The sequence below is a fragment of the Athalia rosae genome, chromosome 2, assembly GCF_917208135.1.
Source record: "Athalia rosae chromosome 2, iyAthRosa1.1, whole genome shotgun sequence".
NCBI lineage: Eukaryota > Metazoa > Arthropoda > Insecta > Hymenoptera > Athaliidae > Athalia > Athalia rosae.
The window spans coordinates 390,078-406,432 of record NC_064027.1 but is presented as its reverse complement, the minus strand read 5'-3'; the positions used below and the strand labels follow the sequence as shown (position 1 = coordinate 406,432).

The 16,355-nt window shown below is 43.5% G+C and overlaps 1 protein-coding gene across 3 annotated transcripts; it reads right to left on the bottom strand.

Annotated features, from left to right (window-relative positions):
• Positions 1–189: 189 nt before the first annotated feature.
• Positions 190–16,209, bottom strand: LOC105691443 (zinc transporter 6-A-like). Of its 3 annotated transcripts, XM_012409912.3 has the most exons (7): positions 15,605–15,983; positions 13,375–13,530; positions 9,260–9,680; positions 6,342–6,539; positions 5,975–6,077; positions 5,643–5,759; positions 190–3,842 (listed from the first exon to the last, which is right to left on the bottom strand). In XM_012409912.3, the coding sequence occupies exons 1-7, from the start codon at positions 15,669–15,671 to the stop codon at positions 3,315–3,317; spliced, it is 1,590 nt and encodes a 529-aa protein (XP_012265335.2). In that variant the 5' UTR covers positions 15,672–15,983; the 3' UTR covers positions 190–3,314. The 3 variants fall into 3 exon arrangements, with proteins under 3 accessions (XP_012265335.2, XP_048505350.1, XP_048505349.1); XM_048649393.1 differs by lacking the exon at positions 6,342–6,539 and having other exon boundaries at positions 15,605–16,209; XM_048649392.1 differs by lacking the exons at positions 13,375–13,530; positions 15,605–15,983 and adding an exon at positions 12,242–13,321 and having other exon boundaries at positions 9,260–9,724.
• Positions 16,210–16,355: the final 146 nt, after the last annotated feature.

Below are 16,355 nucleotides of genomic sequence, written 5' to 3'. Positions count from 1 at the left end.
ACTTTGCCTTTAGTGAATTAAAACGGGGGCAACGAACGAGTGTGTATAGACGAAGTTTCTTACATACATTTTATCGGGCAGCACGTAGATCCGTCTAGCGGAACGGAAAGAATGAAAAAATGAATCCGCTTCGTGAAGTGGATCTCTGAAGAAGATTGGCTTCGTGAAATCATTACATACAACACGTTGTTTTCCCCTCTAAAACCAACGGTATTTCTTTTATTCGTCGCTACATAATTATTAACAGGTTTGCTGTCTTATTAAAAACGAAATTGCACGCATCAAAAAACGGCCGACTCTTGAATGGCGTGATTAAAAACAAGTGATGACGCTTCACTTTCTACATATTATAGTAGAATTTTGTTCCGTTCAACGCGGATAATGTTACATCTGTACAGAACTAGGGATTACTACAAAGATACTCTTGCTCCGCTACATGGGAACCCCGGATTTTTTTACCCGGTACATATTCCAGGTGAAATGATTAGCGGCTTTCATCGTACGCTTTCGTTTCGAATATTACTTTCTACTATTATTGCACAACCCGTGCAAGAAACACAACGGTGGAGATTTCGTTTTTCGAGTCCGCCGCTTTGTCATCTCTGCAACTTCCGTGGGCCCGGGTCCTTATTTCCTTTTCACCGAGAAACTTCGATTGCCCCGCACTTCCATTTTTCGCCGGTGAGCACCTCGATCCGTCCAGGATTCCAAATTTGTCACTTGAGATAGAATTATTTCTCGTACACGGTGATGAGAGTCCAAGTTCACTTATCCTTCGAGCGAATTGCGTACCATCCGTTGAAAATTTTTCCAACTCTCGAATGAATTTCTAGATTGCACATTACGCGATCCGGAATTCAGAATTCATAGTCCAGAATTATAGTTATGTACAGATTGGTAATGTATACGATACGAACTTGACAACATTATGCTATTCCCTATCCGGTTTGCCTGTGACGCATCTTTCCTCGGTGAAAAGAGTCGAACCATTGATTGTCAGTTCGTGACTACCCCCGTGTAATGTAGAAAAAAAACACACGAGGAACAGGGTACAGCTAGACTACAATATATCAATATACCTATATTTTCAGAGGGCGAAAGACAAAAATAAAGTTTTGCTCAAACTGTAACTTTGGACACATGTTTAATCGTGTTTACTTCCACGGAGACGGATATTGTTTGTTAGATTCGCGCACGAGTCGTGTTTTCGCAAGCCTCCGAGAGTTCGCGTTCGAAATGCTTTGCGCCCACGTGCGATGAGATTCGTTGGAACAATCGATCGATCATTCCTGGGGATAAATGCACTTTGCGTGGAGATTGCAGTCGTCGTAACCGTTACATGGAGCTTGCGTCACAACGCACATCTGGCCAGGTTCGCAGACGACTCTTCCACATCTTTCGTGCTCCTCTCCTTCGACGTTGCGGGGGCCGGTTACGATCAAACAAACGAGAATAGCGACAAATACGGCGAAACGCATCGCTGATACCGAGTTCCTTTGACGATTATTTTTCACCGATACGGATCTCGCTTCGCTGCAAGGACGGAAGTGTGATCGAGGTTCGTCAAACGACTGAAGTTGTTCGATGTGGATCACCTACGTTTATATACCGTACGAGCGCATGAAGAGACCTCGTGGGAGGTAGACACGGTATATTTGCGATATACATAAATTATACTTTACACAGACGTCGAGCACGCGACTCCGCTCCGTTGAAATATAAAATTTTTATTATCCGAACAACTCAGAGTCCCAATTGTTCATTGTCGCTGTAAGAAGCGTGAATTTCGATCGCCGTACTCGATAAACACCTGCAGCGGAATTGCAGAAAATTGGTGATTGAAATTTAATTATCCCGTGAAACGAACGAGAGCGAATATTCAAATTTATCTTGCTTCTTTTGCTCGTCGAGCGTGTGGTTTTTTTTTTTTTTTTTCAAAACGTAATTACTCCACCGATAATTATACGTTACATTTACGTTTGAACTCTATAAGTTTGACAGGGACGCATGGAAAGTATGAATCATCGCAAAGCAAACATCGAGTGTTTGACACTGACGTCATAATTGCTAGTACATATTTTCATTCCTTTCTACTCGAGCGATAAGTGGTGCAATATTCCTAGACGTTATCGACATCTTTCATTCGCATCCGAAGCAAAAAATATAATTAACGGCAATGAATATTAGGCTAACGATAGAAGACGAGTTTTACGATACGTCGAATTAGAGTCAATTCGTAATTGCGCTCTGGGGTTATTCTGAAATTAAGCGTTCATTTCTACACGTTTAGTCGGAGAACGTGCGTCGAACACGCAACGATAAACCTGTTATTACCTGACAAATGTACAATGGTTCGTTTAATGAAAAGTAATTTGACGTGTGACCCAAAACAATTACGCAGCGTTCGTATTATGTTGGATTCCCCGATACGCGTACTATCGTATGCACATACGTATGTACGGGTATAATAAACGCCTTATCAAAAGAACGAACGAGTTTTGCGTTTGATATCGGCAAAACATGCGTCTAGTAATGACACCCCGGCGTAGCCTCAACCTGGTTAATTCAACTCAAACATTGCGCAAGTGTTTTCTTTATATCAATGTCTCCCATCTTTGGATAAATATTTTCATAAACTAACGGATAAACTTTTTGATTTTCTATTTCTCATTCATTCTTATTTCACACGTTGGCTAGGTTTCTTCTTGCGGCCGTGGCGATCGGGCGAGAATTGACGATTGTGGTCTCGATTAACCGATTCCAGTTGATCTTTCGACCTCGCGGCATACCTCTGGGCACGCACCGATCCGATGACTTCCTATACTTCTTCTATTTATTCAGCTTGTTCGTTTTTTGTTTGTTCTCCGGCCGAAGAGTAATTCCCTGACTTTATACAAAAGTATGCCATGTTCTAGATTTGTTCGATTGAATATTATCTCTCATGATACTATAATACGGCGAAATTGATCGTCGGTTTGATTTTAAAAATTTTTTATTCATTCTCTACAGCTTTGAAAATACTTCGAGTAATCTGATTACTTCTGCATCGTCGTCGTTCTTATCGATAATATAATAGTAATAAATATTTACAATCCACAACGATAACTTAATTTAATTGAAAAAAAAACGACAGCAATATTCGATGATAACTCTGACGTACGTTTTTTTTCTTCAGATTCCGCCATCTGTTATCGATGGTACACAGTGCTCGGAAATTTGTTTCCGGTATAAATAGTGTTTTCGGCTCGGAACGCCCGTGGTAACTCAATTTTCCAAACGTCCGTACCGAAAGACAAAAATTGTCTCGTTTAGTCTCATGTTAACCCTGCTCTCCAATTTTCCCCCCTCCCAAGAGCGCAGCTCGTGAATTTCTCCTCGTCGAAATTTGACCTCAAAAGCAGGGCGTTTTCGTTCATAGCTTTCCGGGGGTTGAAAATATAATGTTTTAGATCTAAATTTTCGTTATGATATATCGTCAGCATCTTCGAGGAAACCGCTGGATTCGAATACGAAGTCGAACATTTACGTTCGGATTTGTTCGGGGCCAGTGAAAACGTCGAGACCGGGGTCTTCTCAACCCCTAGAATATCGTCGATGGAAACTGTCTCGACCTCGTCTACGTTGCTCCTCGGCACTCTGGCGGCTTTGTTCTCGCCTGCATTTGGCAATAACTCGTTGATGTAATACTCCGTGCAATGTTGAGACCCCAAGTTAGCCCGGGGAGTTTCTCGAAACTCCTGGACAGTTAGGGTCGTGACTATTTGCGACAACCCGGCCATTACTCGCTCCAGGACGTGACTTTCGTTCGCATCTCTTCGGATTCGAACCTGCACCGTTCCTGCCTGGAATCAGAAGTCATGGGATCGGTTATTCTTTGGTTTTCATTTTTTCGCTCAAATGTGGACAGCGGGACAATCCCTTCAATTCTTCGTCCCTATCGAATGTTCGTTTTTTCCCCGCTTTTTCGAAACGAGGATCATCCAGCGGCGAAATACGTACGTGGCTGCGCGAACACGTGTACATTCATTTTCGCAACTCGCGACACGATAACTCGTAGTAGATTACTTCGATTAAAAACAATTATTATCTTCTCGTCACGATTCGCCAAAATTATATTTCAGTAGTTTATTTGAGCGTGAAGCGATTGCGTTTGACGTCACAACGTTTTGGCGGTAATATAATATATATCTGTGTATGGCCCATGTGTATATCGGAACCTCATTATTTTCTGTACACAATTTGCGACGTAAATTCAAACGTACGTGCGGTATGCTCCTCGCGCGTCCGGTGCGATGTGATTTTTATAATCTGCACATTATACACCAATTCATACGCTTCGCGTCAAACAATAATTCGATATTCTACGGAGCTGACATTTCATAGTTCACGTTACAGTCTATCTACTCCGCAACAGTTTGACATTTTCAAAATCAACCGCATGTTGTTAGCGGCACACAGCAACGTTAAATCATTTTTTCGATTAAAACGGAGCCGATATAACGTTCATCGATTGCTCGGTACATTCGATCATTCGTACCGCTCGTATAATCCGAGGTCCGGAGATACCGGACCACCAGTCCATTTGTTTCCTTTTGTTTTTATTTAGCTTTTCAGTCGAAAGTTTGGTTCGATACCGCGTAGCGCATGGCGGTACCCTCATTTCGATTTTAACCGTTCGGGCCATAGACACGTTCCGTTGTGACAATGGAAAAACATGCACAAAACGTACGTGCGATAATTTTTCTTCCGTTTTTGTTCGCCGCGTGCAACGGGGGTCGCGTTGATTCTGATTTATTTCGAATTTTACCCGAGACTGAGCACGAAATACGCCGATTCAATCGACTCGAAATCATCAGTTTTCCTTTTCATTTTGCGTTTTAGAGGCGCTACATCCGCACGACGCACGATTACCGAATACGTCATCGCGACATCTTTCCGGTCGAGATCATCCGCGTATGCGGGAGGGGGGGGGGGGGGGGGGGGAGAATTTCGCGACGGCAGAGTATCGCATAATGAAGCCCCGTCTGGATTAACGCGACCATTAACGGCATTAACGGACGCGTGAGATGGATATTGCGATGCGTCCAGCGTCCGGGACAACGTGCAACGGGAATATTCGCGGCATCCCTCCCGTCTACCTACACGCGGTGGATGGATATCTACAGCTTTGCTTTGGTTGAGTTTACGTTGCAGAGCGCAGGGAGGAGAGAGGAGGTGGTGCCTCCGAGACGCGACGGTCCGTGAAATTGTTTCGTAATTTCAGACTAATGTTCGCACTACCGGGAGGATTGCGATTCGCCAGGTGTACCCCTGTAGGACACCGCGGCGATCCGTCTTATATGTATTATGGTTTCGACGCCGCGATAACTGTATAGATATAATACGCGTACCTTTTATACCCTACGAATCGGAAGATCGCCCGCCCGCGCCGTAAGTCCGATTGCCCGAAATCGTCTTTCACGTTCTTCGGGCTCTACATCCGACTATGTGCGTATATATTCCACGACGAAATCTGTTGTGGCCCTTGAAAAAATATTACCGCCATTTTGTCGCGAGGGTCGTCGCGGACGTATTAGCCGTTGGTATTTTCAATTTCCCGTCACAACTGAATTATTCACGTACACACGACATTGTACACTTACGAGTTTCCCGAAAGATTGAGTCCAAAATCTTTCGTTTCTGAATTCGAGAACACCGTCGATGTTCAGAGCCTCTCGGAGACACTTGTCCAGCTGTTCTCCCATGTAATGTGGCAGTTTCTGAAACATTCAACGAGTGAAAATCTAAAATTCCTCGAACACATCTCTTTAGCGAAAAGTGTATTTCGCATCGTCCAAAACTACCAGCGAGCTCTGCTTTCTGTCGAAGGAGCGAATAATCCTTAAAAAATTTGAACAAATGCTCGATACTTCTAGCCGAGAGGTGTGTGCTTCGCGCACTTCTGATTTCTAGCTCTCCGGACCAGTGAACGTACCTGCAGTATTATGCTGGCCGTGTAAAAAGCCAGAGGTAACATCGACGCGGTTGCGAGAGCGACGAGAGCGAGGGCAGCTGCGGTATCGGCCACGTGGGTGTCGCTGTTACGAATGGAAATAAAAGAGAAATTAAAAACACACGAACGCGAATTTGAAGAATATCATGCGAAATAAGGAGAAAGGAATAAAAGTGACGACCGCGCGGAGCGCGGGCGGCCTCAGTTTTGGATTTCGTGAATTATTTGCGGAGCACAGCGCATCGGGAGCGAAGATCCGAGCGGATAGGGATGTAGGTGTGTACCGGCTATCCCGATATCCGAGGCCTTCCCGACAAATATCCGTGTTTACGACAGACGTGAGCCTTACCAGTAATGGATCAGAAGGTGGGTCCCGCATAGAATGGCGGCTCCGAGAACGTTCCCACCGAAAATAGGATTGTAGTCTCTGAGCGTAGGGCAGGGTAGAGCCCTACAGACGACGTGATCTAACGCAGCGTCACGGTGACTGGAAACCGTGATAACGTGTGTCGCCAGACCGAGGAGCGCACCGAGACCCAGCCGTCCGCTGTCAAAAATAATCGCAATTATTCAGCGCATTTACGAAATATCAGATTCCTCGTTTCACCGGCGATTAGAATCGTAACGAGGAAACCATTGTACGGATAAAATCGCCGTCCTCGGAAATTTCGCAACTTTTCATCGTACGTCGACGACTAGTCGACACACGAAACGCGTATTGCAAGTTTGCAACGAGTGTCACCGATAACCCTCAACTGTGAGGATTGTCGTGTTGTCGTTTGTTGTTTGTTCGCATGGAATATCGTAATTTCGCTTATCGTGATAATGAGACGGCATTTATGCGTCTTTTGCAAAACATTTCGTACGCCGAGATTTCGATTCGGAGCTACTCGTTAGATTTGTGCGCGGAAGTTATTATCGCCAGACCGATTGACGAGGTGATAATTATTCGAAGGCGGATTACCATCACCTCCGACGCATCGCCGATATCAATGAGAGAAGGATATCCTCGTGCCGATAGTTTCTCCTTTCGTCGTATACGTCTTGACCGGTGTATTTCCTGGTATAACCGCAATATCTATGGCATAACTAGCTATATCGTCGTTTGCAATCTACTATCCTCGTACCGTACCGACGTTACCTTGCCGATTCGACGTCGATAAACCGATCGTATCTGGGGTTACGCAACCGCATCCCGATAATTGCTCGTCATTCGCCGTTTCTCCATTGATATTTTAATCTCTCGACATATTTCCCAAACTCGGATTTCCCCCCTCATTTTCGGTTTCGATTCGTTTTTGCGTCTCTGTAATATTCTCTCGTTTCCTTTCTCACAGATTTTCCGTACGTTTTCATCCGTTTCCCCGATTGATTCCAAGTTTTGTGAATGCGGCGTATACCCATAGGGGCGGGGGAAATACGTGGGTAGGTATAGATAAATTGCAGCACCGGAAATTGAAGAGGATGTCTTGATATTCCCCGAGTCCTGTACAAGACTCTGCGGAGCGAGTGGATTCTGCGACCGTGAATTCATAAATCCGATCGATCGACTCACTTCCTAAGGAGGATCGGAACTCGCAGCCTCTTCGAACCACGGTAGTCGCCGGGCTCTTTTCCGCGTTCGCACTAGCGTTCCCTCTCACTCTCGCGACGACTCATCGCAATATTTTTGAAATTATATCGAACGAATCTTTTTCGTGGCTACCAAATGGCAACGGATTATTGTCTCCGGTACGCGAAAATTGGTAAGAATTTCTTGAACGAAGTCACGGATTTCATCCCTAGTCCCCACCGCGGTAAGGTCGACGTATGACGTCTACTTTCGTTATGATTTCGAGAGTATAGATTCGTCCTACTCTCAACGCTCATAACGCGCTCTGTAATCTCGAGAAACTTATGTACGTTCCTTCTGTATACCTATACCCGATGTGCGTAGGTGTACCGCACATACACAGTTGTGCGAGAAGTTGGAGTAGAAATCCTTGTACTCTCGGAGCGAGCGGAGTAAATATTTGGCGAACTATAACCTGAGGCGGGCGATAACCGTGCGCGCGCGCTGCGTTTCAGCTGTATACAAGTGCGTGGACTGAAAGTGAAGGAAGTGGGCCGACCTCTGACCCCGAACGTATAGCGTTCCCCTATCTCTTGTGTATTTCGTCGAGAGTGTATCCGAAGCTCTTCGTCCGTACGGCTGCAGGCTAACTCTTATTGCTTCGAGGTCGTCGTCCATCTCGTTCTGTACAGATTGGTGGACGATACGTATCGTACGCGCCAACTTTGGCGATCTCGCATAAAAATTACTCGCATACGCGATACGCCGAGAATGGGCGGAAACGTCGCGAGAATTTTCGCTCGAGCGGAACGTAACGTCGGATGGGGCGAAGGGAAATAGCCGAAGACGAAACATACGTGAAATCCTCGCGTGAAAATTTGACGTTTTTCAATATTGGAGAGAATTTTCGCGCGCCGGACTTTGATCCCTTTCAAGAAAACAAACGAACGAACGAACAAGCTTGGCGACGAGATGACGTACGTTGACGCATAAGTGTCGTAACAACTGGATTCAATCTATATACAATTATCAGCCTTAATTGTTCAAATATTTTCATCTCACAACGATCATTGATTTCATCGCGGGTCATTGTGTCGAACTTTTGAACCCGAGATCGGTGGCTCGGATATTATTTCTTTTTATACCCACATATCGTTCGTTTGTCTCGTCGTTGAAATATTCACGCGATACAACGCGATATCGGTATAGAGGAAAATGAACAGACGACAAACATAATGGCGCGAAAAAGAAAGAACCATAGAAGGCTCAGGCTTCGCGGACGTTATATTTTATTCGGATTAAAAGCTCTCTTTTGAGCCGATCATCGAGCCACGAGTATGCGCCAACAATGTTGATCCGATCCGTATCGTTTTACGAAAGATAATGCCGCGCGCTCTGGGTTATGACTTCAAACGCGGGAGAGTGGCCTCGAAATATTTTGTACAATCTAATCTGTGCACCGAATCATTGTTTCCAACAGTAGCTGCACAGACCGCACGCGAGTGATCGACGAAGGCGGGTAAGCGATCGGGTAACGATGCGGTACAAAGGATAATGCGTTCAAAGTTGCGAACGAAAATTATGTCAGGCGAATAATGGTCGGCGATCGAGTCTCACGATCGGTTGGTACGAAGAAAGGGAGAAAATAACAGTAAGAACGGTAGCAATACGGACAATAGCGGGATAGCGATAAAATGCCCCGAGAGTTTGCTCACGTGTGAATTATCGGTTGGTCCTTGATTCTCGAGAGTGCTTCGAGGGCGATCAAGGACGCGGCTGCGATGGCGAGGCAGGAAGAAACGAGCAAGGCAAGAACTTCGTACTTCTCGAGTCCGAGGATGGATAGGGGGGCGACTTTTGATACATTTTCCTGCAGCCGGTGGGCGTTCGTCCCGTCCTTGAATAAACAGGGGCCGGATATCGAGTGCCTAGGAAAATGCGAGGTGAAGTTCTTCTGGTATTGCGGATAGCCGGACGTGGAATTCGATCTCGAGTGATTCGAGGCTGGCTTGTTCACGGGCTCCTCGTCATCCTTCGGGGGGCGATCGGGAAGATTCTGACTGACCCAAACGGAGACCAGACACACGAAAAGGGCAAACGTGTTGAAGAGTATCGTGTTCACGTACGCCCTCAGAGCTGAAATACAGAAATGAATCGTTCCAAACAGTCGTGAGATGAACCCATGTGAAGTTAGCCCCCCAAGTTTGGAATTTTCTATTTTTTGTTTTGGCAATCGTTTGCACATCGTTTGCACATGTTTGCACAACCAAAATTTTCGTTTGCACAAGCACGATATAATCGGAATTTCGGAAATAAATTTAGAGGGGCCAATTTCACGGCAGCCCCCCAAGTTTGGAATTTTCAATTTTTTTTTTTTGCAATCGTTTGCACATCGTTTGCACATGTTTGCACAACCGGAATTTTCGTTTGCACAAGCACACAATCACCGGTACCGATCGAATTAACATTTGATACCAGCCCCCCAAGTTTGGAATTTTCAATTTTTTTTTTTGGCAATCGTTTGCACATCGCTTGCACATGTTTGCACAACCGGAATTTTCGTTTGCACAAGCACACAATCACCGGTACCGATCGAATTATCATTTGATACCAGCCCCCCAAGTTTGGAATTTTCAATTTTTTGTTTTGGCAATCGTTTGCACATCGTTTGCACATGTTTGCACAACCAAAATTTTCGTTTGCACAAGCACACAATCACCGGTACCGATCGAATTATCATTTGATACCAGCCCCCCAAGTTTGGAATTTTCAATTTTTTTTTTTGGCAATCGTTCGCACATCGCTTGCACATGTTTGCACAACCGGAATTTTCGTTTGCACAAGCACACAATCACCGGTATCGATCGAATTATCATTTGATACCAGCCCCCCAAGTTTGGAATTCGGCAACGAACCCAATAAATTGTTAGTTGTATTGAGGACCTCGAGTGCCTGCGACGTTTTTTTTTTTTGTTTTTTTTTTTGTTTTATTTGTTACGCCGGGGTTTCTACCGTCGTTACCTTTAAGTTCGTTTCTCGTTTTACACAACTAAATGCAACTGCTGGAAAAGGATTTTGAGTGATGAAAATGATTGAGAGTTCGATGATAAAGGTTATATGAATACTTGTTTATTTGCCAGGCTCGGGGAGTCTTACAGGCGTAATCAGACGTAGAGGAGTGTTGTGGAATAATTATTATTGACCAGGCTCGGGGAGTCTTACAGGTGTGTTAAAGAATAATCGTAAAATGACATCCCAACATGCCTTCATCACTTCATCGGTCCAGCCAGGCTTTAATACAGAGTAACGCCGATTACGGCCGTACGCACTCTTTTCCTGGTAAATGGCATCCGTGGGGGCAATGCGGTGCCATACCTCATTTTTTAAAATGATGTGAAAGAATAAATTCGGACACTCTTTGATGCCATCGGTGGCAGACCGTTCCAGGAGACCGGAATCGTCATTTGGATTAAGGTCGGACTCAAGGCTTTCGTTGGTTTGAAGCGGAGCTACTGACAACCCTTGGATTTCTCTTATTCGTGTACACATATTGTGTCGATTTTGTAAGATGCTTATATAGAGGGCAGGTGGTTTAACCCTATTTGATAACTCCCTACAAGCCGTATTCCATATCGGATCTGCGCGAGGTTTCAGTTTGTCTGATTCGTCGAAAATATCGAGCCGAGACAGGACCTCAACGATTTCATCCGCAAATACAGCCGCCTGCCGTGGCATGATGCCGAGATTGATCCTCTATTCTTAGCAACTGGATCGGTAAATGTAGTAAGCTATTCAGAACGACTTTGGCCACAGAGAGTGATGTTCAACAACTTTTCCAAATAGTTATAATATGATCGTGGATCATGCGATGGTTGTACCTGAATATTTCTAAAATTTTATTCCCGCGAGGGTAAGAGCATACGGTGCATGCAGAGCTGAAAACAGTGAAGAATATTGTGTCACAGAATAGAACTTCTTTGTATCACAGAGCGAGTAGCGAATGAATGCGCTCCGAGCGAGTGTTCTCGTTCATATGGCATCCTGGCCGTCCCCTCTCCTCTCTTGAGGCTTTCTTGAGGCCCGGCGCGCGCAGCTTGGGGGGCTGCCGTGAAATTGGCCCCTCTAAATTTATTTCCGAAATTCCGATTATATCGTGCTTGTGCAAACGAAAATTTTGGTTGTGCAAACATGTGCAAACGATGTGCAAACGATTGCCAAAACAAAAAATTGAAAATTCCAAACTTGGGGGGCTGGTATCAAATGATAATTCGATCGGTACCGGTGATTGTGTGCTTGTGCAAACGAAAATTCCGGTTGTGCAAACATGTGCAAGCGATGTGCAAACGATTGCCAAAAAAAAAAATTGAAAATTCCAAACTTGGGGGGCTGGTATCAAATGTTAATTCGATCGGTACCGGTGATTGTGTGCTTGTGCAAACGAAAATTCCGGTTGTGCAAACATGTGCAAACGATGTGCAAACGATTGCAAAAAAAAAAAATTGAAAATTCCAAACTTGGGGGGCTGCCGTGAAATTGGCCCCTCTAAATTTATTTCCGAAATTCCGATTATATCGTGCTTGTGCAAACGAAAATTTTGGTTGTGCAAACATGTGCAAACGATGTGCAAACGATTGCCAAAACAAAAAATAGAAAATTCCAAACTTGGGGGGCTAACTTCACATGGGTGTGAGATGAACATTCCTCGAGATTGTTTTCCATCTCTGCACGTGTTCTTTTCGTTCGCTCACATTCGACTCATCTTGGGATAACCGACTTCTCTCGAATAACTACGTTGTTAATCAATTGCGGGATAAAGAATTGTCAAAATGCAAGATAAAAAAAGGGAAGAATCATAGGTATTCCTCGGATGCGCCTTCGTTCCGAGAGTTCGTCGTTCCAAATTACTGCCCCGCAGCAACAGAAACGCGAGGCACAAATCATATTGATATTCCAAAAGCACCTCAAGCACTTTTGGTCGAGGTAGGTACGCAGGTTATCCGCAGACGAGCGATTGTTCCCCACATTCACGCAGCGGCAACTCCCTTCTTGTAAGGTAAAACTTTCCCGTAAATCTTGCGACTATAATAAGTATAATATGCGTATAATTTTCCAGCTGCCGGATGACGCCAGACGTAAAAAACCGTTTTTGCGGCGATCGCTGCACGTCTAAACGTGGGAGTAAGATCGCCTCGAGGAATATTATACCATTTCTATTATCTAGGGCTCACAATTCACATTGATGAGACAGAAAATTCCACCTACCCACGATAAAAAAAACGTAAGAACTCGTATCGGGATCTCGAAAACAAAATTTCGCGCGTCGTAACGATCGAATAGTTTGACGAATGTCCGGACGATCGACAATATCCTTGCATAACCGTGAAAATAGAGAAAAAACAATTATTAATCAAATTCTCGTTGTTTCAAAAAATTTTCGTTTGATCTTGATCGAATATTACATCCGATGTGGAGTGTTTTCCGAGATTCGTGTACATCCATACCCTTTTTAGAGGGAGGTTTAGAGCTCCGAAAAATATTTGCAATCTCAACCCATCGGCGATATTGCTAGAGGACGAGCAAAAAGGACTTCACCACGGAGGTACGTATACGTTTGGCATTTTTTCACGTTATGAGATTTGACATCGAGGCTTAGAACTATACTACCGTACGATATCGATTGAAGCCGGAAAAGCGAAATGAAAGGAAATTGCCCGAATACTTGTCTAAAGATAATTATTTTCCTTTATTTTCGTAATCGACTTTTTTAATCGGTCCTTTAAACAACCCTCTAGGTACGTAAGAGATGAATACCGTTATACGTACGACCAACCTAAACTATTCGTCGATGTCGTCCAGGTGCTGAGTTCGTAGACGATAGCTGAGTTGTACCCTATGAGGCATAGGATCCATTTTGACTTTCTGTCGCCGAAAAGCTTCAATATTTGAATCTTCCACGCTCGCGTTTCGCCGTTCTCCTCGGTCTTTCCTGAAACCGAAAAATAAAGAATAAAAAAAAAAACCAATCAAACGAATAAATGAATGAATAATCGAACAGACAAAATTCGAGTTTACTTATATTTTTATCTCTTCGATCAAGCGTGGCGATAGAAATATTGATGAATTTTTCCAATCTCGAGATATCCTCGTGATTAATAAATAATCGATCGCGACACTCGAAATCGTCGCATGACCATTGTTTTATTGCGATGTCATAACCGAGGCGTACACCCCGTCGAAAGCTTATACCAACAGCTATTTCGTAAGTACACATATGCGGAACGAAAAGTATCGATTCGGTGGAAAAAAAAGGAAGAAATACTTTTTACCGGAGCGTATCGATGTGGAAGGCAAAGAAAATTTTACGGATGTTATCGCAAAGTTGAATATACTATTTTATTCCATGAGATACTCGACCCCGTTCGATCATCTATGGTGCGACGCGTGTAATACCATAGGCAAATTTATCGCGCGGGATATTTCGTATTTTTTGTCATTGGCATTTATAAGATTTTTTCCGAGTGAACGCAATCTGAACATACAGTTTACATATGAGGTACTACCGAGGTACGTAACACGTACCATATAGTAATTAGACGAACAGTTTATCTTTGATCTCCTTAGGTGAGCGTTATCTTTTTAAAACCTCGGAAAATCGTCATCCTTGGATGAAACTGGCAATCTAGACTCGCACCGCGCAGACGTTGAGTGGAAAAAATTCTGACTCACAACAATAGTGCAAGTGATATAATCAAATGAATAGAAGTGGAGATGAAGGGGAAAAAAGAATATAGAGGTGACAAACGTTGACGCGAACATTTTACTCACACATTATTGCGCGTGACTAGATTCCTTGGAATTCTTCGTAGGACTACGTGCAGATGTTCGATATACCGCGAATAAACTTACTGTTAGTGAACTCACATCGCATCGAATCGTTGGCATCTATGAACCGAGCTTTCGAGAATATCGCACGTCGGTGTCCCACTGCGTCTTGCAAAGAAAACAAGATGCAAAATCTAAGAGGCGATGCTCGCAGATGCTGCGTAGTGTACCGTAGTATGTATGTGAAAATTTTTTATTTCGATTATACTACCAACTAATTATTGCATATCATTCTCTAGAGAAACTATTATCTCCTATCAATATTCGCGTACGTGTACCATACTTACGTATAGTGTTCTGCCGAGCTAACGACGCCCGAGTATAACAACGTGCGGCGATAATAGAAATAAATTCGACGGCGATAAGTCCAGCTACACACGCTGTGAAATATTTGTACGAGACGATGTCTTCGCGTATGATATACCTATTATATCTTGGATATGTGAACGATTTCTTCAATTTGGACACGAAATATTTAAAAATAATATAATTAGTTACGACTCAACGTTCCGAAAAACGACGACACTGATTTAAAATTCGTCGTCAGCCCAGAAATCCAATATTTCATACAATTTGTTGATTTTTGTATCAAATTCTTTTATCGTAATATCATGAAATCAAGCTACACAGCGACCTCGGCAACGACATTGTTCAAATAGATTATGATCAATTCCGAAATTTTTTATCAGATTATTCCACCCTCAAGTGAATTTCCATTCACATGGATTAAAGCCGGTTACGTAATTTGAATATATATCTTCTGCGGCAAATTTTCGTTAATCTTTTCACGAAATTCTACTAGCAAACGTAATGATCAGGCTCATTGTCAGTTTATGTATCAACCGCAATCGTAATAACCTGTCTATAAGGTATGAGGAAAGAAATGAAGAAAAAGTTCACAACCCGTGGATTGGAAAAAATGTGCACATGGAGATAAATATTTGGTGAAAAAATTAAAATTAGATATATTCTTATCGTCGCTATTCTTGCGCCAAAGATACAGGCAGCTTCCTCGGTATCGTTGCGCGTGTAAAATAGGCAAAAAGAAAGATGTGATTAAGAAAACTTGGAGAATGTAGTACACAGATCTGCGTCGGTGGGATCACATTTATTTCAATTTCCTGATTTGTATCCACTTTCGAAGCAATATTATTGATTGATTGTATTCAATTACGCACCATTTTTCGCATTGCTTTCAGCATCGTTGCTGCAGTCATTTCCACTTTCACCTGCGAATATCCTCATGGTTCCACTCAACTCCTCATTTTCTTTTCACTGGACACGTATCGTTAAAATTGTATCGTATAGACGAAGACGGAATAAAACGAGAGGCGATACCGAATATCAGCCGATAAAAGTGTAATTTAATAGTTTATAGCGAGCAGCGATATCCAGTCGGGACCGATCTTCGAGTTACGATGAATTGTTGAAACGAATCTGAATTGATTCATTTTACCATCGTTTCGCGTTGACTACTAAAAGTCATTTGTAAGCGCTATCACTGGTTCGCCCGTTCGACCAGCGGCAACTGATACTCTCTGGTTCGAAGACCGGTCTATAAGTGTCTGATAAAGATCTTCTCCAACGTTGATAAGAGTAATACCGTTTTATTAGGGTCTGTAACGCTATAATTTTGGAGAGCTTGAAACAAATTCGAAACGACGGCGGTTCGATAGTCGGCATTACCGCAAGTACTTTTTCGCGACTGAAATCGCATCGGAAAATTTGCGTTTCGTCACCGCGATAATCGTCGCGAATTCTCGCGGAATTTTCTAATGTTTCTTATATCTGGATAAAAAGTATGTGCATTCGCTCGGTATGGATAAATTCCTCAAAATGCCGTGCCCCTGTTCCCACGCACATCGAACCCCATGAGAAAAGATGACATCAATTGTCGTGTCTCATTAAAATTAATTCCACGCCTAGACG

Excerpts from the sequence above, each read along its gene's own strand:
- LOC105691443 (XM_012409912.3), bottom strand. The coding sequence starts at position 15,671 with ATGAGGATATTCGCAGGTGAAAGTGGAAATGACTGCAGCAACGATGCT. Across the intron at positions 5,760-5,974 it reads CGGCCAGCATAATACTGCAG|AAACTGCCACATTACATGGG; the intron begins GTACGTTCACTG and ends TGAATGTTTCAG. Across the intron at positions 3,843-5,642 it reads CTCAATCTTTCGGGAAACTC|GCAGGAACGGTGCAGGTTCG; the intron begins GTAAGTGTACAA and ends TTCTGATTCCAG.